The sequence below is a fragment of the Sprattus sprattus genome (assembly GCF_963457725.1).
Source record: "Sprattus sprattus genome assembly, chromosome: 8".
NCBI lineage: Eukaryota > Metazoa > Chordata > Actinopteri > Clupeiformes > Clupeidae > Sprattus > Sprattus sprattus.
Window position 1 is genome coordinate 25,456,405 of NC_137927.1, and position 23,964 is coordinate 25,480,368.

A 23,964-nucleotide genomic window follows, 5' to 3' on the forward strand; every position below is an offset into this window, starting at 1 on the left:
AGAGGAACTGTCAGGGAGGCACAGAGAGAGGGGGCGAGAGCAGAGAAGGGAGGAAAGGAGGGAGGGAGGGAGGGAGGGAGGGAGTAAGCACAGAGCACTTGTGTGTGTGAGAGAGAGAGAGAGAGAGTGAGTCAGAGAGTAGCAAGGGACAGACACAGAGAGGAGAGAATCAGAGAGAGGAAAAGCAGAGAGAGGGAGAGAGATAGAGAGAGAGAGCGAAAGAGAGCTAGAAAGACTACTGAAAAAGAAAGAGTGTGTGAGAGATCAGCAAATAGGAGGCAGCCTCTCTGGCAGTTTCATTCTGACCACGGACAGCTGGCGTGTCTCCGCTGAAGAAAAGGAGTTTTCAGTGCCCCGGAAAAGAGGCGCTTTGCTCCAGGAAAAAAAAAAGAAAAAAGTCCTTCAGGGGAAGATGGATTCAGACTCTGGAGAGCTGAGTGAGGGGGAGCTTTCTACAGGTGAGTGGGCTTTGAAAACCACAACTCTTCTCTCGCTGCTGGACGCCTCCCTGCTTAGCCACATTTAGTAGGAACCCCGTCTCCCCGAGTCTGGTTCTGGGTCTGGGTCTGGGTTTGGGTCTGTGGACGCCGGCTCTGTTGATAACGTTACAGAGGCAAGCCGAGACACGTGCCATTAGTTTACTCATTAACATGAGTTAGCTGCTTGAGTTAATTGATTCTATTTTTTTGCACGGGAAGTTCTCATGGGATTAATCAATTACCAATCATCTCTTACATCAGAAGTGTTGTTTTTCCACAGTTTTGTTGTTGCCGTTTTGAGATGAGAGGTTTTTTCTTTGACTGTCTATGTAGTGAGCGTGGAGGGCTGAAGAGATTTAATGTTATGGTGGAAAAGAAGAGATTCTAGTGGAGGCTTACATGCTTGTGTGGTGTACTTTCCTGCGTTCCTTTGAGGCTATTCTTACACAGTAATGATTTAAGTGTCAGCAGAGAATTCTCCATGGGTCATCAAATGGTGTAAGCGGTGAAACTGTCAAAAGCACTTTCCTCAGACACATGAAACATTTTGGGGGGATTAAAAAGCTCACATGTCAGATTTGGGCAAGACATTGCAAAATAGGCTTCCCAGACATTAAGACCCATATACAAATGTATGTTAGGTTAAGAGTTCATATGAATTTGACATGTGCATATCCAATATTGCAGAGACAGTTCAATTCTGACAGAAGGTTTTGTTTAAATCTGTAACTAGCTGTGTTACATTTAATTCACCATGCATTTGCCTCTGACTTCCTTCTAAACACCTATTGCTCTTAAGTATAACATATGTATTTACAGACTCAAAACTTGTCAAGTTGTTGAACCTGTAAATGATTTAAACTGACAGACACTTGTTTGAGCTTCATTGAAACATAACCAATGTGTGGCAGCGTTTGTATTCTTTCAATACATCACAATAGACTACTAAAAGCCAATTTGCTCTGTGATTGTAACGCTATCAATTTTCCCTTGACTGGGGGAGGGGAGAGGGTCGTTAGAAGCTTGTTGTGGAAAAGGTTGGTGCCCAGGACCAAAGAGCATTTAAATGCTCTGCACATGCTCCACGGCTGGATCCCAGCCACTCAGTCCCTCCATGCTGGAGCGGAGCAGAGAAAGCAGCATAATACGAGGTCTGTGAATGGCCCAAGCGCTTGAGTCAGAGCAGGGGCGGTACACGGCGGAAAACAGTACAGCGCTGTGGGCATCTGTGATATCACCGACCCCCGCAGAGAGCCGTCACTCTCTCTTCCGCACTGGTTATATTCACTGAGGGGCTTTTTGGCCAGAGCTGCACCCCAGTGATATTTGTCCCTCCGCGTCATTCTTTGTCACAAAGAAGGTGTCCTTTATAGCACTTTTCGGGGGGAAGTTGCTATGAGCTCATTTGTTTCCTATAGCTCCTGCTGGTTTTGCATGTGAGGCAAACACACACACACACACATACTACTGGCATTTAGCACAGGCATGTTTCCAAAGCCTTTCACAGAACAGCAAGCATGTGCACTTCTGTGTGGGCTAGGTCTTCCTATGGAGACAAACCCATTGGCTGTAGCCTGGCAAGGAGTATATACTAATGACAAAGGTCCACAAAAGCCAGAACACTTCATAATTTTCAAATGGTGCCATCCTTTACCAGCCTCTGTGCTCATGGGTTCAGGGCTTCTGGGCAAGGTGACGTCTGAGTGCTGAAAGAACTCCCAATCCGAGCCTCACTCGTTCTCTTCATGTGGGTTGGTGGGAAGGGAATCAGAGACACACACTTCATACAGCATTAAAGTTAAACTGACCTCACGATGGGCACTTTGGGACATGACTAGATTAGCTACACGTGCGCTCTACAAAGATTCTATTCTAAACGGCCGGGGTGAATCTGGGTCTCTCTCATGGATGGGTCCTTACAGCATTCTAACGCTGACTTTGGTTGTCCAGCATTTGAAGCTCTCCAAAATGGATGTATTGACGTCATATGACACCTAGTGACTTGAATTGGTGCAATTGTCCTTTTTTCCCCATTTTTTTTAAAAGAGATTCATAAACACAGATTGTCATCAGCAGAAAAGGAACAAAATCTGCAGATGCTAGGTGGAACTATTTTTCCCCAACATGATGCACTTTTGTTAGTGTACACAGAAGTCTAGATGCAGGCGCTGAAAATACTCTTACTTGTATACTGGGCAGTCAGCAGTAGCCATGAAAGGAAATAGTGAGTGTCACAGGACTACACTATTGCTACTGGCAATTGTCTGTTTATACAGAGACAGATAAGTAAGAAAAAATGGACAGGGAAGAATGCCGACTTTTGTGCTCCTCCGCAGTATCCTTTGAACTTTGATTTATGTTGCCTTTTTGTCAGGGAAGCATTGCTTCTTATTCAGAACACTGCTCTGTGAGCTAAGGCCTGTGTTTTGTTGCATCAGCCCTGCAATATAAGCTCTCTCTGTGATGCGCTCTCTATATTCCAGTGAAATTACAAAAGCTTCAAACTCACGCTCAGAGTTCTCCTCTCCGCAAACATCACCCTCTCCGCAAACATCACCTACATGGGCCCCCGGGATGTCCAAAGGGGAAAAGACACATTCCACTGGGCCAGCTTAAACAAACTGACATCCTCACTCGAGCATGATGAGGCCAGGGTACTTCCTCTACAGGATGGCACGTCGATCTATCAAAACAGGCCACAATCACAGGCCCCCGCTTTCCCCGGTGTCTAGAATAGGAACTGCCAAGTCGCACAGGCACCCAATAAAAACGACACATATTATTTAAAGTGCTCCATCAGGACAGACAGACGAGGCGCCATGTTGGCAGTATGGGCAGTGCCAGATGCTTGAGCGATGAGGGGTTGACACAGGATCCCTGCCCTGCTCGCCGCTCGCCACTGCCTGCTCTTTAATCTGCTCTGCAGATGGAGGCTCCGCTTTGCACCCAGGCCATGCTTTGCATGTGCTGCCAGAAAGTAACACTGGAAAATCTGTCAAACTCACAAAAAGAGAAAAAAAAATAGGGAGGGGGGGGTGGGGGGTGGGGTGGAGGGTGGGGTTCTCTCGCTGGAAAAGACCAAGGCAAGGGAAAGTGTTTCCCACCACCACCCCCACCCAACCCCCATCCCCAAAACAAACCACTTTACTCCTGTGTGGTAGTGAATGCCGCATGGCGGCTATAAACGCCAGCTTGCGTCTCCGCGGGATGTAAACAGTCACCCCTTTGCTTCTCACAGCGTTTGTCAAACCCTGACAGTCTGTTTGCGGGCCTGCGATCCTCCTCGTGGCACATGGCCAAACAGAAAAACCCAGAAAGGCAAGTCTCGCTCACAGCTTTAAGAGACATACCGGCCGCTGAAACATGGAAACATTTTCCTCGGGCCAGACCTTTTTTACGAGGCCTCCGCCAGGCAACAGAGCCCTGTGTTCATACCAGAAGCCATTAGTGACCCAGGGTTCTGCTGAGCTAGTCTCTCCGCTGGCGTTCGGAGGTGGAGGAACCACAGTCATTTCCCCCCCGACTCAGGCTCGTTAGATTGCGGGAAGGAGGCCGGTCTCAGGCGTGCAGCAGCTTTCACAAGAGATGAGGAGGGCTTTTCCATTTAAGAGCCTCTGGCGAAAGTGGAACTCTTCGATTAAATGCCTCTCTCCCCGCAGAGACCACTCGCAACGGCCTTGTTCAAGCTACACCTGAGAGAGGCTGAGTTTGCGGTGTGTTTGGGGATGTTTGCTTTTGTGCTCCCCAGAGTGCCTCTCCTGTCTCTCTCTCTATCTCTCACTCTCTCACTCTCACACACACACACACACACACACACACACACACACACACACACACACACACACACACACACACACACACAAACAGACACACAGGCACCGCACAGACACACAGACAAGTGATGATGCATGCACACAAAAACATGCACTCAATTTCCACAGCTGTGCACACTCAAGGGGAAGAGAAATATTACTGCACTGGCCATGACCATGAGGCAACTGAAGGCCAGATCAACACACGCAGCAACACGCAGACACAGTCACAGCAACACGCACACACAAGCAGACACAGCAACACGCACAGCAACACGCAGACACAGTCAAAGCGACACGCACACACACGCAGACACAGCAACCCTCACACAAACGCAGACACAGTCAAAGCAACACGCACACACAAGCAGATACAGCAACACGCACACACACGCAGACACAGCAACCCTCACACAAACGCAGACACAGTCACAGCAACACGCACACACACGCAGACACAGTCACAGCAACACGCACACACACGTAGACACAGTCACAGCAACACGAACACACACGTAGACACAGTCACAGCAACACGAACACACACGCAGACACGGTCACATTCACAGCAACATGCACACACATGCAGACCCAATCACATGTATCAAACTTCACATATAATTATGGTACAAGAAAAAAAAAACATAAAGTAAAGTAAACAAAGTACAAGAGGGTGTCATACATTTTTTTTTTTACATTCAAATTTAGAACTTTCACTTAATCCAGGCTTTTTTTAGGCAGAGTGAGAGCAAACTTTAACAAACTGAGTTCATTTAAGTGTCTTTAGTTTTCTTCAATCACGTCATGAAACTGTTTAACCAAGCCACATGTTTGAAGTGTTTAACCAAATGTAAAGATAGAAGTATGGGAACTTTCAGTCCTCCAGGCAGATTAATGGAGTGCAGAAGTATGCAAACCCTCATGACCACAGCTGGCTGCGTTACTGAGACATCGAGGTGTACTGAGACATCGAAGTGTAGTCCAATATTTAGACCCGTACTCAGACACATTGAGGAACACACAGATGTAAACACACCCATACTCCCGTCGCCAAACCATTCCCTGATAAAATAAGCTGAAAATAAATCTCAAAGACCCACCATTTTAGACAAGCCCCGTATTTTGAAAGACTGCCTTAATTAATATGCTTTACGTTTACGGTTTAGATGTATTGGTTTTCAGATTTTGAAAGCATCCATTTTGAATCACTGCCTGCCTCGACCGAGCCAACAGACAAATGGAGGCCAGAATTATGGGGCAAAACTGGCAGCCCCTCGCTGAAAGCTTTCTTGGAGATGAAGCTGCCCCATGCAGAGCCTTGGCTTGGGTCTATCTGCTCTCAGTGCCTCTGAGGCCCGGTGGCTGTTCTTCTCCCCGCAGTGTGGCATGGCAGCCTCCGCTAGACACACACACACTCTTTTTGAGTCCATGAACGGTGAAGCCTGGAGGGACCCTCGCCAAACCATATCATGCCTCCAATCAAAAAATGACTTCCAGAAATGTTCCATTGTGTCATGCTAGTGTGTGTGTTATGACCTGCACATGAAGCCCGCCTGGCTTCCTAATGAGCGGTAGGTTTCACTGGCAGATAGAGATCTTGGCCTTTGTAGGCACTGATCTTTTCCTTTTTTTAACAGTGTCTCGTGTTCACACTCACACAAACACATCACGGTATCTCCGAGTAACCCTACGCAGGAGCAGCTCCTTAAGAGGTATCCTGTGTTGAGAGAAGGAACACGGAGAACCTCTTAATCAGTCGGAGCTTTGAGAGAGAGAGAGAGAGAGAGAGAGAGCGAGAGAGAGCGAGCAGGAGAACAGGCGGAGGAGGAGGAGGAGGGTGAAGATGTTTTCACCTCTTAATACAAACAGACACTTTTGCTTTAAGCAGTGAGAGAAGCCAGCTAACTGGGGGGATAAAAGCTGAGTCTTTTAATGTGATCGGAGCTCAGTAGGTGGCAAATACACTCCAGAGTGATTTAGTGGTGAAGCTAGTAAGTCCTATATCACATATCACAACTTTTTAAGTACAGTTATAAAATACAGCTCAGAAAGACAGCACTATTGGGGTGTTTATCATTAATTTTCACTGAACAGAAACAAATAAATAAAATAAATGAATACCCATTGTGCTATTTGTTTATGCAAATTCATTCTTGTGATTAAATGTGAAAGCAAGCTTCCCACTTCCTTGAGCAAAACCACTGGAATGAAAAACACATTCTCTCCCAGCAGCTGAACACTTCCTGCTGTGACCGACATATTTTCACTTCAAAGTCCAAAACAAGGTCATTAAGAGGCAACCAGAATAGAGTCGTAAAAGATTGCTCGTATTTGGACCTCAGAGTGTAAGGGACACCTTCGGAGAGGTCCGATAGTTCACCCAAAGTGTCATGAAAGGCCTGGTCTCAGGTCAGTATTCACAGCAATTGATTTTGGGCTCAGTGCTGTCTGGGGATGGGTGGTTGGGTGGTTGGCAATTACAGCTGACATGGAGTCCCATGCGCAGCTCATCAATCAGTCTGAGTGGTCATGTCATACCTGCTGCCTCTGCTTAGTTTAAGTGGCCAATGTCCCCCACTGAGAGCTTGGAAGGAGAGAGAGGGAATGAAAAACAGAGAGAGCAAGAGAGAGAGGGAGGGAGCCAGAGCATGTCCCTGCTTAAGCCAGTGGTAGCATCAGCAGACTGAATTAACAATCATGTATGGGGGACAGGAGTACTGGACATGTGGAGGAGGACATATCATAGGGTTTGTGTGTGTGTGTGTGTGTGTGTGTGTGTGTGTGTGTGTGTGTGTGTGTGTGTGTGTGTGTGTGTGTGTGTGTGTTGTGAGTGTAAACCAAATGATACCTATGAGAGCTGCAAAACAACCAGTGGTAGGAGAGAAATAGCTCTCTGAAATGCTTTTGAAGATCCTTTGAAGTTTCAGTCTCTTTCTTTTGTTATTTTACCTTTTCCATCTCGTTTTATCACCTCTCTGGTCTTCCTCAGTCTTTTTTTCAGCAAGTTACTTTCCCTCTTTCCTTGTGTCTGTGTTTATAAGGAAAATGGCGACATCTCACATGGAAATAATGATGCATGCCGCGCCGTCATGCCAAGCCCTAGGCAGGACAGACTTCCAGCTTTGCTGCCAGCCATCTTTATTGAGCAGGATCACACTGTCTGTCATTAAAGTTTACAGTTACGACCAGTCCACGATGGTTATTACAGTAGCACCCACATTACTTTCACTGTCTCACAGCCAAAACCAACACTGTACAAGAGAGCGTGACACACACACACAAGGCAACAGGCACAGTTTAAAGCGTATAATCACTTCAACCGCAGCCACCAAAATCATCTTATAGTTAATGGCATTTTAGTATGGCTAAAGGTGCAAAGCAACGGACAAGGCGCTGTCTTTGCTTCAGGAGAGAGGTGCATGTAAACAGAATATTTAAAACACAGATATGCTGTCGCTCGTCCACACAGAGAGTCCCGGGGGGAGAGCAGCTGCAGCTGCACTGAGCCCGTCACATTTCCCCTCTCCAGACCTGGAGTACGCAGGGGCACCCAGGCGGAGGGATATGCTAATGGTTAGCCTTCGTATGAAGCCCACTGCTCCAGGCTAAAATAGGTAACGGCTGCCCCACTTGATTCAAGCCTAAAACCCCAGGAGCGGTTGGAATGTTTTTCCATACTGTTTAAACTGTCATAATTTAGAATTACAGTGAGAATTTGCTGGTAAGGTCTGTCACATAGCCTGCTGTGTTTCTAAACCTATATTGCTGCAAGACTGGCTAAATCCAAGGTTGGCTAAATCTCCATCCAATTCTATTTTAAAATCTACACATGATACATTGCTGGCAGGTATGGCCTCCTAACTATGCCATGAAACAGAAGTACAACAGTGTAGCATAGTTTACTTATGTCAGCTTACTTAGTGCTACTTTAATGCATTTAACAGATGGATGATGTGATGGCTTGCTGTTTTTTTACATGCAGGGATAAAAGTCATGGAGTCTAGGTCTCTGATTATCCCTGAGGGCTTGGCTGGTGATGGATGCAAAACCTTGAGAAAAGCCTTCCCGAGATCAGAGAGCATTCTCCTCTGCAACCCTGCAACTTGATGTTTCACTGTACAGCAGGGGAGCCCAGAGAGGTGCAGGCAGCATTGTGGTACTCAAAGACCCGGCGTCCGGTGTCGTGTTCCTCAGGGCAGACAGTGGGAAGACTCTGGGGCTGAGGTCACAGCATGTCTGGGATGTTTTTTCCCCTCTACTCCCCACTCCTCTCCAGTGGCAGTCAGTCCACTGACAACACCCCGACACAGCGCCTCCAAGCAGCGGTGCAGATGGGATTTTTGAACTGGGGGGGACGCTAACATTTTTTAAACGTAATTTACTGATGATTGTCGCCTTACGTAGGGACAGTGGTGGGGAAGGATCAGGGTCACTATGAATCTGGGGGGGACCCCGTCCCCAGTGCTATCTGCGCCCCTGCCTCCAAGGCAGTAACAGACTGAGCTCTAAAACCCCCTGATCCATACTTCTACTGCACAATCTCCCCAAGGATCAGGACGGATTTAGAAAAAAAGCAAAGTGACTAAATGAAAGAGGGGAAGATGCATAAATCTGTTGAGTATGTGGCTTACAGAAAGTTATACGGTTTTCGGAAACTTTGCCTCACTGGCAGATGTAGAGCATGTGTTTAAAGGCCATCACTGCCTCTTTTAAAACCGCAAATTCACCTCTTTCTAATATATGGGACTGAATTTGAAAAAGGGGAGTCTGTGTGGGTTTTGGGGGAAATCAGTTTAAAATGGTGGCTTAACATTTCACTTATTAATTTGGATGAAAATGGGAAAAGTGTCAGGATATCCTTTATTGTTCCAAATTGTTCAGCATAAACACAACAAGGAACACTTAAGTGGCACAAATGTGTTAAGACCATAGTAGAGAACACCTGCTGCATGTGATTCTATGTCTATGTGGAGCAAAACATAGTTCACATAGTTAATGATCTTGTTATTTGCACTAATAATCGCACTGTAAATACTTTAGCAGATGCTTTCTACAGTGGTCTACATTCTCTCACTCTCATTCTCTCAAACACTCACAGCAGATTTCAAGTCATTTGACCAAAGACAAATGTTCATATACCAATTTAGGAGTCAATAAATTAAAAGATTGAGATATGACCTAACTTCCTGTTTGGTGTTTATGCCGCCAACTTTGAGTTTTGGCTCTAACAGTTTTGAATATCACGAATCCTTAAGATAACTTTAACTTTTCCATAAAATCCAATATTGCGGAGAATCCAATAAGGCTTGACTTTGACTTGATTCAAGGAATTAGGAAAACGTTCAAAACACACAAACGCAAACGCACCTCTAACTTCGACCTGTTGGTGCCGCTAGAGTGCTTGAGCCGCAGACGTGAAGCTTCAGTGTACCAAAATTTAAAACTTTTGTACCATACAGTTCTAGGGGCTGCCATAGACACCCTTGACAGAGGAAAAAGAAGATGAAGATGGATGAGAATAGGTAGAGACACAATGGGAGCCTATGCAGCTTCAACCCTAAACATACATACATAAATTCAGCTTGTGCCATGCAGGCTCTCTCATCATCGCAGAAAATGCAAATAGAGTGGAGTGGGGGTTGCACTAAAGAGTGACAAAGAGTTTTGCTTATGTAAAACATCTTATTTGTGTGATCACAGATCAAGGCTTAGTGACCACATCAAACGGTGCGGTGTTGCAGCTCCAAAGCGACAACAAGCGAGGGACTCTTGAATTGTGGGGTCGGGGGATGTGCGATGTGGTCTAATCTCTCCTTAATTAATTCTGTGAAACTGACGTGACGATGAAACTCAACACCTCTTCGGCGGCTCAGTGCTTGTCTGCTCTCTTCTTGGGGTGTTGACACCCTTCAGTAGGGGCGAGACAGTCCTTCACAGTGCCACGAAACAGTGATGACAAAAACTCTGCCCTGTGGACAGAAGGCTGTCATCGGCTGTGGCACTGTAACAAATCGATGCCAGGCCCGCTCTATTTGTCCCTCACTTGGTCTATTGATGTGGGCACGGTTTGGGCAGTACTGATGGATTGAGGGCACTGGGTGATGGAGAAGCTATCTGACACCAGTGGCAAGCCTCGCCTTAATCAGTTCAAAGGTTCTAAACTCTGAACTATAAATCTTTACACCCCGTAGTAAAACGTAGTCAATGCTTCATGTAAAATCATGTAGGGCATATTCATTTCCTAAGGCATCTCCTTCAAGTAAAAAAAAATATATATAGTTTTGTCCCTTGTGTGTGTCTCCCTCCCCCTCTTGTGCCTCTTGTCAAGTCAAAGGCACCTCAAAACAACAAAACAGTCATTGGACTGACTTTCAGACTTTATCCCTAGTTAATAACATATCCAGATCATAAGGCTTGTTATAATAATGGTTAAAGGGTTTAAAGTGTAACTGCTCTTAAGGATGACAAACTGCTTTGATGCATACACAATGGCTAACAGCTCATTTGTAGCGTCCATGGTTCAGATAAGCCCATTCAATGGAGCATGATCCAGTGCCCCCTCAGGTAGGGGTGTCATGCGGTTCCAAGGTGGTGGAGTCACCGCAGGTCACTCATTACTAAAGCCTGGGAGCTTGTGAGCTGCAGAATAGTGATAGCTGTTGAAAGCTGACGTGAAGTGACAATGGCTGTCTTTGTAGCGCTGCCTGGGTTCTCGTCTCTCTGCTTCTGTTTGGGCACGTGGAAGGTGATACTGCGAAGGAGAATGACGTTGAGTTACATTGGCTAAAAGCTGCCATTGTGCATCATAAATAAACACTCAAATTTGCTGGTGAAGAACTATCTGAATGAGAATTATTTGGAGAGATAATTTGCTGTTTGGGTCTATTGTCTGCTAGTAGAAATTCCCTTACAATCACGTTTCTAATGTGTGTAGAACAAAAATGAAGGAGAATAAATTGTGCTGTGCGTTTTTAACAGAACTGCTAGAACTGTTCTATTCTGCAATTCCAAGTACCGTCAGTTGGCATTTTAAAACATAATACGTTTGAGCTTCCTTTTTTTCCCCTGGAGTGTTCACTCTCATATTAAAATGGGGGAGCTCAACTTAGTCATCTCAACCAGCAGTTAAGTCAGTTTTAGATGTGAGACTACAACACATTCTTATGTGGATGTCAACGAGAATGATAGAAGAAACAGAATACAGCAGATAACCACCGAGGGTCTGGAATAAGAGGCTAAAATAGGTCACACCAAGCACAAAAGGGAGAAATCAAGAACATTAAAATACATGGTTCACTTGAGCAGCCTTGGTTCAGTCAGCTTGTCCTGTTGTGCTGCCGGTGCCTGAGAGTGTCCTTTATTTACAGTCATAATGTTTGGAGGCTTGGGAATTGACAAGCTGCTAGTAGTGCATGACCAAATAAATACGGGGTTGGGCAAAAGCACACAGGTCTGGCGTACATGATGCCAAGGCCTGGGACAACATTATTTCAACAGGACCCACCCTCACCCTAATTTAACTAAAAATATGCTTGACAGCAGGCTTGGCGTATTCGGCGCCATGATTTATTGTTATGTCAACTTGACTCTCATTCAAAAACAGTTGTGTAGTACAGACTTGTCCAAAATCACCTTTAAAACCAAAAGTCAGCGTTACAACACAATCCACTGACGATGACACATGTAGGCCAGGTGAGCGAATATAATGTTTCATCTTATAAGCTAGCTGATTTTTTTTTAATTTTGCCACTGGTAGATAAGATAACCACTTAAAGTTACAAATAGTCTACTGCAGTGGCTAGCCAGCCAGCTAGCTAACATTAACCTGTACAGTAGTAGGCTATTATAGCTTACATGATGGGAACCACATGTTGACAAACGTAAAATGTCCCACCTTGCTCATTTGATGCCTCAGCATGTCTGCTTCGTCTTTAAAAACGTAGACATTCGCCTGTATGACATATTTTTTTCCCACACATGGCTACCCTGAAGACCAAACCATTTTGCAATATAATAGGGAGTCATGTTTATCACTCTCTCCCCTCGACGCCAGGCTGGCACACAGTGACGCCCCAGGCCAGGCTTTCTCCTGCTCCACAGCTAAAAATGTAAGAGAAAAACACAGACTAATGGTGAGGTGACAGACCTTCGGCCTGTCAGTTGTCATAACGGCTTGTTTGGCTGCGTCTCTGTTTTGTGTTCACCTGTTTGAGAGGGACGATGACAGTTTTTAGTGGTCAGGAAACATTGTGTGTTGTTAAACACAAATGTCCTTGAAAAACTCTATGGCCTCTACAGTTACAAATATAAGGACACAGATCCAGAGGTTCACGCATGGTGACAAATCCTGCTGATGACAGCAAGAGGTGTTTACAATATTCTCTCGAGGAATCAGTCAGATATGAACGGAGGTGAGGGTGACAGAAACCCATTATCTAATGGCCTGTAACGACCAGCTACAAAACCAAAGAGCTACTTGTGCACTGATGAACTTGTCAATAAGTGAAATGATGTTTTTACTAAAGGCAGCCTCTCACTTTAGCGCAGAGATTGAGCCTCATCAGCTGTGATTACCAGATCATGGGTCGGGGGATGGGGAGCATTGAATGTGAAACAGATGAGCCTGTTTCTCACAGCACTGGTAAATGGAAGCAGACATGGCTTTTAATGTCTGTTTACAAAAATAAAACTTTTAAACGAACTGCTCCCCCCACCCCTGCACAAGCTGTTTCCCGTTTCTCAAGGCAGACTGCTGCTGGGAAAGAGAAAGCTGTGCTGCCACACGACACACTTCACATTATACAATGGACACACCTCCAAACCAGGGTTCTCAGGGTAGTGCACCGGTTAGCTTCACCACGTTGCAAGCAGTTGGCCGGGTGTATTTCCAGTCTCTGCTGGTTCTATGTGCATCCCTTTGGACAAAATACAAGTCCTTTACCTGTAGAGAGGCAGTTATAGGACTTCCAGTATATTTCATACATAAATAATGTAAACCTTACATTGATGATTCCCCTTTTTAAGTATTTGGGATACTCAATGTAGGGGATTTTTTGATAGTTTCCTATTGTGTTCAATTTAGGTCTCAACCAGGGGGCACTCAATCAAAAGGTCTTTCAGTGAAGTGCGGTCTCATGGGTAATCAGGGACACATTTCCCTCAGGATGTACGCTAATGGGAAACTTGGTGTCTGTGCAGATGTTGTTCTGATGGATAAATCCACTGGTTACTTTGGGATTCATCCAAAGCAAGCTTTCAGTCTATTTTTCTGGATCCTTCCCTAAACGCCCTGGGTTTGCTCGGTTACACATTGTCCTTCCAGTCTATATATATTGATGTATTGCAGCGGACAACCCTCTCAGCATTTGGGCACTGTTCAGATATTACTTTTTCATGAATTTTTGTGACTAAAAGATATGCTACCAAGACGAAATTCTTAACTCACTAAAACACATTTGTAGGGGGCTGTCTATATGAAGAGTGGGCCTCCATTAAAGGTCATCATAGTGGAATGAAACATTTGCTTTGAACCATTTTGACATTTGCTGAGGTAATTTGTAGTGATGCCAGGTTCTCAAGTGAGCCTCAGGACAAACTCATTCACAATGCAACCACAGCGAAACACATCCCATAATATCTCCCAAACTGTCACACACAGCAGTGAAGACGGAGGGGTGAAGGGAATGTGAGTGTCAATTATCCAGCCGCTGTCAGTGATCTGCCACATGTGATTGTTTGATTGTGCTTTGACGAGCCAGCGTGTGAGCTGTGTGACTCCTGTGTGTCATGGGCGCCTAGTGAGTCGTGTGTCCGCTCATATGTGAGGGCTGTAGAGCGGACAGGACAGACAGCAGGTGTCGTTTACACCAGATGACACGCTCCACTGCTGCGGGGATGCAGGCTGTCTGGATGTCTAGAAAAGTTGCCAAAGAAGATTGGGACAGTTCTCCGTCTTCTCCGGCAAGCGTCATCCTGAGATCTAGGTGGTATTCCTGTCATGTGTGTAAAATCACTGCACATTTATTCCCCTGTGTGTCCACAAAATGACATCAAGAACACAACTATTGTCAGAGAAAAACTATGAAGGACATTTAGCTTAACTTGGAAAAGGGGACAATGCAAAAACAAATGATCTTAGGCAGGTAACCTCATAAGGCCTCTTGATTGTAAGGTCATCCAAGAAAGCACACAACTGTCAACAGACAAAAAACAAACACAAACACACTGACCACCCATGTTTACCATATACATGTGCACACACACCACACACACACACACACACACACACACACACACACATAAGCAGACATACACACCAAGAGGACTATTTACATAACACAAGCATTAAGAATTCATTGCAAAAAAAAAAACCTCGTCCCTCTCTAAGGATCACTGTTGCAGTGAAACACACAAGGCAAACAGAGTTTTATCAGAGCCGACCAAGCAGAGGAATCCCAGGCTGCGTGGAATAAGGGGGAGGGAGAGATGGATGGAGGGAACGAGCTGATTCCGCCTCTCCCAAAATAACCCCTCTCGGGCCAGAGGCTGAGTTGCAGCTGAAGCAAGGCTTCAAAGTCCGCTCCAGACCTGAGGCTGGGCTGTGTCTGTTTCTCATTGCTCTGCAGAGGCACGGACCCACTCATGCGCTCGCTTAGACATATGTGACTTAGTGGTGCTTTAATCATGTCAACCACAACACACTGACACCGGGGCGCCCATAGGGTTCCCTCAAGAAAAGTGTACCACCATAGAACGTGCCGCGCACAACTAAGCACAAAGCTATTTTTTTCAGTTAACATATGGAGGTTTTCTGCAAGAAAATGCAAATGTGATTGGCTGCAGCAGAACTCAGCCATTGCATACCATACCCTATGAATTCACATAGAGGAGTCAGTCTTCAAAACGGGTTGATGGTCTCCCTTCATTGTGTGCTGTAGGGGGAATAGGTACCAGACTCAAACAGCACCAGAATAATGTACGCATAAGAATTTTACACTCTTCACAAGGACCACCAAAATAATGTTGGTACTATCCTGACAAAGCATCACTAAAATGTTGAATGTTAAATGTTAAAATGTCACCTGATTGGATTGGCATCAACTGTTCAACATAACAGCAGATCAGTTACTGTAAGTACAACACATAGTGGACACAAAGTGTGTTATTATATAAAGATCAGCTGTGAATTAGTCTCATGGCTGGCTGCATAAATCATACTAAACTATCAAGTTGGAACTTTGGAAATTAATAACTACTACAGAAAAAGTACCTCATCAATGGCTAGTAAAGGTTGAAATCAAATCAGTGAATGAGCACTGCAATAGCAGAAGTTAAAAGTCCATTGCTCTGCCATGTAATGGACTATGCTAGATTAGCTAGATGTTTGCCCAGTTCTTACATCATAGACCCCAGTGCCTGGGGGTGAAGGGTTTCCGATGTTTGTTGAGCCAGGCTGAAGAGTTTGAGGGTGAGTCGGGTAGAAAGGGCTGTAGCTCTAAGGTTGAATGCCATGGTTGCTGTGCAGTACAGGTCAGAGGAACCAGTCACTCCTTTTGTTCTGCTTGGAGAGTATGCCTCACGTACGTTCCTGATTTAATCACACAATGAATGAAGTCCAGGTGTACCAACAGTGCAATGCACCTTATCCAGCTCTAGGAAGGACTCGACCACTACATTTCTCTGAAGAGCATCTGTTGTCTTTGCCTGCTCTCCACAGCAAGAGATGGCAATCAACACTCTTTTCATAAGTGGTACCTGATAACCTATATAACAAAGCATCTTTAACTCACCTCTTTAGAATCATCTGTCGTTGTAATATATTTATCACAAGCCCTTCATGCATAATACTTTGGTTGTTGTTCATATTGTTTTTTCCAAATTAGTTTTGTAGGTCACTTAGGTGTGCACTAAATAACAATTTCCATCCGTCGTGTTTTGAACAGCACAGCTGATATTAGCTAAATAATAAACACATTTTAAGGAGGCTTGGGGGCGGCTATCCATGGGTGTTTTCTTTCTGAAATGAAATTGACAGCAATATTATTATAGGGAAACGGTTTGCCAGTTGAATTGAGGGCTCTCTCTTGGTGTATTCATTTAGATTTTGTGAAACCCAAACTGTGTGCGTGCATGAGTGCATTCTGTAGATGAAAATGACAGCAGTATTTTTACCGGGAAATTGTGTGCCAGTTAAATTGAATTGACACCATAGCAAACACAAAAAAGTCATTTTGACTCCCTTTGCTCTCTTGAAGTTCATTGTTTTACCTCAACAAAAGAAAATGCTCGTCAAAAGGCTTGTCACATACTGGAAAATATCTGATAACAGCTAGATATGTAAACATAATGGCCACAAAAAAGCCTCAGCACAAGCACCTAGGGTAGTTTGAAAGAACTGCTTCAGCCAAAACAAGATTTGGCTCTCATTTTGCTGTGGTTTGGAGGAACTCATTTCTTTTCCATTTAGATCAGGCACCGGCATCACTGCATTGGGTTGCCCGTGATATTCAATATTTTAGAAATAGTGAAGATTCAATTGTGGATCAGGCATAGTTATGTGAAATGTATCGGAAAATACCCCCAGAATTAAACATTATGTCTGCTTCATCATCACAGCAACTACAGAGGGAAAATAATTTATATTATTTTTTATTATACAGCAAGTTCAAAATTCTGTTGGGTCAAGGGTGTTTGTACCGTAACATATAAACCGCACTGAGTGAGGACACTTGAGGCTGAATAATGCCCTTTTGGGGATAAGTGCTAGTTCTACTTCACCTTACTCCCCACGTGCTCCAGGTCTAGAGGGCAGACTGCACAATAACACAAATGCTAAATGGCAGGCCAGCCGAGGAGTCAAGGCTGGGGCTTCAGTGGAGGAAAGGGAGGGGGTATTACTCTTGCCTGGCACTGAACTTAAAAAGAACTTTCTTTGCAACCTCAAAGACTCCCTCACACACACACACACACACACACACACACACACACTGAGGCCCATTCCTGGGGTGGAGGCGTGATGTCTTGCTACATGCTGTGAGTGTGAGGCCCGTCTCCTGTCGTATTGACCTTCACCCAGACTCACAGCTGTGCACATCTCACGTCTCTGAACCACGAACCATCACATGACGTACGTCTCGCCTCCAGGCCTACCCCCACCATGTTGGGCTGCCATAAAGCATGAAGGTTCTTTCTGCACAGTCCAAGGCCCAGCCATCAGATAGATACATAGCAAAGGACAGAGGGAAGCTCTCTGCCTCCACCTCATCCTCAGATACTGACTGAGCGGCCATCTCACAGGGACAAAGGGGTTGATTCACACCCAAAAAAGCAGGAAGTGGTGATTCGGGGGGAGAATAGGCAGACATTGTTCAATTTCAGAGCGCATTCAAATTAGATGCAAAAATCTGTACATTTGAATGGTGTTGATATTACAGAGTCTCACATTATTAACACGTCATTAGTAGTTTTCCTTGGGACAAAGCATTGAGATTGTGATTAGGGGAAGTCTTCTATCTGGACATGGATCAAGAAGAACCCTTAAGCTCCGTGAAGCTCATTTAGTTCTCCCTCAATTGGCTTTTGCTCCTATTTGAGATCATTAATTATCATGCCGTGCTTGATAATATTTAATGAGCCTAGCACGGTCCTCTGCAACTACACACATGACAGACAGTGATGGCTGCCAAATCAGGCTGTTAAAACTTTAGAGGTTTAGCTGTAAGCTGAAGAATTCTGACATTCTTGTGACAATCCAATGGCAGCTGTGTGAGATCTAGTGCCTGAATCTATTCACCACAGGCAAAGGAAAACATTTGAAAACCCTTATCTACACATGAAATACAACAGCTGTGAGCGTGGAAACATTTGCATGTAAAAATGATCCTCGCCTGTCAGCCTGCAGGGAGTGCCAGGGGGAGAGACAAATCTATTGGATGGGAGCCCTGAAGGAGGTGGAGGATGAACGACAGAATAGAGGGATGTTGGCTTGTCTCAGAAGAGAAGAGAGGCACCAGGCAACCCCAGAAGAAAAGTCGAGGCTTCAGAGGTCAAGGATGTCCCTTCAAATAAAGAGCTCTGGGTTTGCGTGGTTCTTTTTCTGAAGCACATCTACAGTGATGTCCCGTCTGCGCACATTCATACACTCACATACTCACAGTTACACAATAAAAAAAAAAAAACACATTTGCACACAGTGAAAGACACTCAGGCACAATGCCCCGAGCTTAAGCTCCTCTGTCATCCAGCAAAGTAAATTAAAGGTCAGGTAACAGAAAGGCACAGGGAGCAGTGCTCTCAGCACGAACATGCAAATGCTAACCAGCTAGGAGAAACACTGGCTGTATGTCTCTCGGAGAGTTCAATGCAATCAAAGTTTGAAAGTGACTATCCACTGGTAGCCGTGCACTGCCATCCTACAGTCTTCACTGTGTTTTCTGTGGAATCCCTTCAAAAGAAGTTTGTTTGGATTATGGGTGCCGCTAATGTGTTTATATTCAATCTAAATGAAATTGATAGGATTGTTGTTGTTCTGTAACATTACTGCCGTGTCAATAACGCAGTAAGGGTGAGCAAAATCTCCTTATCTGCTTTGGTTGAAAAAGAATGCAACCACTTTATTTTAGATAGAACAAACAGATCTGTGGCTAACCTCTTCAGCTATTGTAGTAGATGGTTTTGGATTCACACCACTTTCGTCTCGTCATCACCTCGACCACTCCCAACAGCTTGCAGATTGATCGAGTAGAAAAGCTACTGGTTCTCAGAAGGATCTCCTGACTATCTTATGGTGATCTTGAGATCTATGATGTATGTAAGCACCAAGCCATCGACCGAAAAATCTGCAGCTACCTTTTCTTACCCTCCCACCTAATATACTGCAGGAAGATACTTTAATTTAGCCACAGAATATTATCTTCCACTTTTCTAAACTCATACTAATGGGATTCTACATGAAAAAAGAGAATCCTCTTTCTCTCTCTCATAATGGCATACACAGAAACTAAAACAAATACTGAGGCTGGGTGAAGAAATCTCCTTAGACAAAGTCATCTTGTGATATTTTGAGAGTATACAAAAAGTAAGCAGTCAGGGTAGTAGTATTGTAAATGAGGAGTGTTAACGAGTATAAAAAGTTAAGTTGGATTTCTTGTCCCTGATCTGGACCAAAAGTTCATTCAAACGTCAGTGATTGTGGCTCCAAATGTAGAACCTCTACTGGGCCCAACAATTACTCAAAAACTATGTTCACCTTTCTGGATTTCCTGTCTACAAGAGTATTATTCCACAACCTTTTCATCCTCCGTGTTGACAGTTTTGCTGCGCAAGTTTAGACAAATATGGCTCTCTGGCCCACTGAGGACAGCCAAAGAGAAAAGTACACAAAGGCTTTGAGCACATTTGATGAAAAAATAAACCAGCACAGCACAGATTTATAGGATTACACTCCCGAGCTCTGGCTTGGGTGTTAGAGACTGGGGTTCACAGATAATGGCTGATGTGTGTGTGACTTTGAGTAGAGTAGAGCCATTGGTCTAAAATTGCAGTTGTGGCTTTCAGAACATTTCTGCTGAGAAGGATAAATGGCTTGATTCTTTTTTTTTTTTTTTAGGGGGTAGAATAAAAGCCTTCTGCTGTCACCAGCTTTAATCATAATTGGCAATATCTGCCGTGTAATTTGCTGCTGGGTGGTATCTAAATAAAAACCATTATGAGCACTTGCCTACGCCTCCTACAGTTCACATGAAGACAAAGACAGCCTTGGCTGGGGCCACCTCATTTAAACTACCTCCTCCATGTGTTCCCTCTCACCGTCGCCTCAATTCTTCTTTCAAATTCTTTCAAAGTGAGTCTTGAGGGTCGTCTGCATCATTTTGTGCAGGTCTATGAAAGTGAGTTCTCTAACAATCTAGAGAATCTCACTGTGAAAACATGGCAACTACTGGGGAAGTGAGACATTCAAAGCTCACCAGACTGGACTGATATACATGAATTCCAGCCAACATTCCACTCTCAGTGTTTGGGTTCTCCATCCGATAACCCGTCCTATTCAATTTCCATTGTGTCAGCATTACCGTTTATGAACACTTGCATGTATGCATAAACATGTACTAAATAATATTGGGCTTAACCAGCAATCTCACATCCCCAATGGATCACTGGCTCACTATGTGCCGAGTGGAGAAACTAACCTATTGCCCTTGTTTTTGTGTTGTAGGGCAGGAGACCTTTAACTCAAAGAGTCTGGCACTCCAAGCCCAAAAGAAGATCTTGAGCAAGATGGCGACCATGGCCGTGGCCAACCTCCTGACAGATGACACCAGTAGTGAGATCCTAGACGAGCTGTACAGGGCCAGCCGCGAATACACCAAAAGCAAGAAGGAGGCGCACAAGATAGTCAAAGACGTCATCAAGATCGCCTTGAAGATCGGCATCCTCTACCGCAACCAGCAGTTCAGCCCAGAAGAGCTGGAAACAGTGGAGCGCTTCAAGAAGAAAATGAACCAGACGGCCATGACAGCGGTCAGTTTCTACGAGGTGGACTACACCTTCGAAAGGAACATTCTCTCCGAGTTACTCTTGGAGTGTCGAGATCTGCTGCACGAGGTGGTGGAGCAGCACTTGACCGTTCGCTCGCACGGGCGCATCGACCATGTTTTCAACCACTTTGCTGACGTGGATTTCCTTGCTGAACTCTACGGCTCTTCGGAGGAGTATAGACTCTACCTGCGGAAGATCTGTGATGGCATAAACAAACTTCTTGATGAGGGTGTGCTTTAACCACACGCTCTGAATCCTCCTTTTTGCTCTGCCTGTTTTTCAATCAAATTGTTTTTGTTTATACAAGGGATAAGAATGATGTCTGCTTCCACTTCTATTATTATTTTTTTGTGCAACTTTCACTTTCCTTATGCTTGTTGCCGACCAATTCTTACTGTACTTTTCTATGTAGACCAGGTTTCAATATGTATTCCACATCTGCAAGGATATATTTGCCATTCCAAAACTCACAATACAACCCCTAAAATATACCATACTATTTTCTGAATGCTTCAAACTTTAATGAGATGTGGTGGCTTCCAAGTTGTCTTCACAAAACAAACATTTTGATCAGCTCAATACCAATGACCAAGCAATGCAGCATGCACAGTTATGAAGGTCTCCTTTAGCATGTTGGAAGTTACAGACAAAGATATCTGCATTGGTAGGTTTGAAAAAGGGTTTGACAGGCCCATCACTGACTAGTATTACTAGTATTACACACCCCTTAATTAGTGCAGAACTGTACATAAATGAACAGCATTATTATATCAGTAACAATTAATTGGTGGCCTCCTAAATCCTTCTGTCCTGAAACTCCACAGATCATGTTCAGACGCTGTATGATGGCTTTGTAACTTCAGCTTCTATAGTTTTATGCGTGTGCCAAGACAAGATTGCTGTCTACGAAGACTAGCTTCCTGTTCATTATCAGTTGTGTGTATGTGTGTGACGATTTTTTGAAACTGCTGGGGTGTAACACCTTACCTTCAATTAAAGATTTGTTTAAAATCTGTTTTTTTGTTTGCAACATTTTTGTCACCAAATGAGGCCATCAGTTCTGGTGTCCTTTGGCCAGTTATGAAAGACTCAAATGAGACCTGAGTTTATGGAAGAGAAATCTCTACCCGTGTGGAATGTGATCTGCTAGCTGCTGTGGAAGTCTGTAGTGCCCCTGCACATAAAAACTGTGAAAACATAGCTTTGCGAAAACAGATACGTTTTAGCCCCGTGTCCACGCGACAATAGCATTTTCGGGACCTGAAGATTTTTGACAATGCCAACGCAGATTTTTGAAAATTAGTTCCAGAGTGGAGACTGAGTGGAGAGTGGAAAACACAAGCCTTTTGGCGCTGTGGACAGGCGAAAACTGAGTTTTTCCCGAAAACGATGACGATACGGCCAACTTCATCCAACCACCTTTCCTTCTCCGTGAAGCTTCAATCTGACTCCAAAGCCTCCAATAAAAATCTATGTCTTACTGCCAGACACATCACAATTATCAGCCAATTTGTTCTAATTCTACGAAGATTGCCCTGCTGGAAAAAACACTTCTCAGAGTTGGGGAACATTGTCAGAGCAAAAGGAAGCAAGTTTTTCTTCCGGGACAACGTTGTACTTTGCCTGGCTGAGGTTTGTAAAAGACCATAAGGATTGACCCAAAGCCGACTGGAGGGTCTCCTAGTTCGTCTTCTCTGATGAGGCCAATTTCACAGTAGGTGCAAGACTCTGTGGCTTGTAGGCCTCTCCAGGTCTCCGTCTAACCATCAGACGACCATGTGTTGGGCAAAGCTGAAAATTGGACTCATCAGAGAAGACGAACTAGGAGACCCTCCAGTCCACTTTGATTCAATCCTTATGGTCTTTTACAAACCTCAGCCAGGCAAAGTACAACGTTGTCCCGGAAGAAAAACTTGCTTCCTTTTGCTCTGACAATGTTCCCCAACTCTGAGAAGTGTTTTTTTCCAGCAGGACAATGCTCCATGCCACACAGCCAGGCCAGTAAAGGTGTGAATGGAGTATCACCAGATCAGGACCCTGTCATGGCCAGCCCAATTTCGAGACCTGAATCCCATAAAAAAAAACTCTGAAATGTGATCAAGAGGAAGATGGATGGTCACAAGCCATGAAAAGAAGCCGAGCTGCTTGAATTCTTGCGCCAGGAGTAGCATAAAGTCACCCAACGGCAATGTGAAAGACTGGTGGAGAGCATGCCAAGACACATGAAAGTTGTGATTTTAAATCAAGGTTATTCCACCAAATATTGATTTCTGAACTCTTCCTAAGTTAAAGCATTAGTATTGTGTAGTTTAAAAATGAATATGAGCTTGTTTTCTTTGCATTATTCGAGATCTGAAGACACTGCATCTTTTTTGCTATTTTGACCAATTGTCATTTTTCTGCAAATAAATGATCTAAATGACAATATTTTTATTTGAAATTTGGTAGGAATGTTGCCAGTAGGTTATAGAATAAAACAAAAATGTACATTTTACTTCAACACATACCAATAAATAGTAAAACCAGAGAAACTGATAATTTTGAAGTGGTCTCTTAATTTTTTCCGCGGCTGTATATATATTATATATACATTATTATATATATATATATATATATATATATATTACACAAAGGATAACTGCTCTACACTAAACTGTAACAGCTAATCCTATATCCTCACTCTCCCAGCCATCAGACCCCTTATATCTTTCTGCCTGCCTCGTTCATTTTAAGCCTCTTCTGATTTTTTTTTAGTATCCCCATTAGCTGATGCAGAAGACAGTTACTCTTCCTGGGGTCCACACAAAACATATAACAAAGAAGAAATCAACATACAAAACAACAGATAAAAGAAAAGGAAAAGGCATATAACAAAGAAGAAATCAACATACAAACACCAGGTACAAAGACTAAATAACTAAATCATCAACACACAAAACAACAAATGACAGAGGAAAAAGGATAGATGAGCAGATAAGTAAAATGTAGTAATACATACTAGGATCCAGTGCAAGCAGCCATGAGGTGTTGCGTCACTTGTTTTTTGAAGCTAGCTTTGTTCTGGGTTTTTGAAATGTGATCTGTTAGGGAGTTCCATTTAACCATAGTACTGTAAATTGTTTTGAGTTCATTTTGAT

General features: G+C 44.1%; 1 protein-coding gene across 1 annotated transcript; it reads left to right on the forward strand.

Annotated features, from left to right (window-relative positions):
• The first annotated feature begins 362 nt into the window (after positions 1 to 362).
• Positions 363 to 21,370, forward strand: tnfaip8l3 (tumor necrosis factor, alpha-induced protein 8-like 3). Its single transcript, XM_080843286.1, has 2 exons — positions 363 to 458; positions 20,505 to 21,370. Exons 1-2 carry the CDS (start codon positions 413 to 415, stop codon positions 21,065 to 21,067), a joined length of 609 nt encoding a protein of 202 aa, XP_080699412.1. The 5' UTR covers positions 363 to 412; the 3' UTR covers positions 21,068 to 21,370.
• The last annotated feature ends 2,594 nt before the right edge of the window (positions 21,371 to 23,964 follow it).

Excerpts from the sequence above, each read along its gene's own strand:
- tnfaip8l3 (XM_080843286.1), top strand. The coding sequence starts at position 413 with ATGGATTCAGACTCTGGAGAGCTGAGTGAGGGGGAGCTTTCTACAG. Across the intron at positions 459-20,504 it reads TGAGGGGGAGCTTTCTACAG|GGCAGGAGACCTTTAACTCA; the intron begins GTGAGTGGGCTT and ends TTTGTGTTGTAG.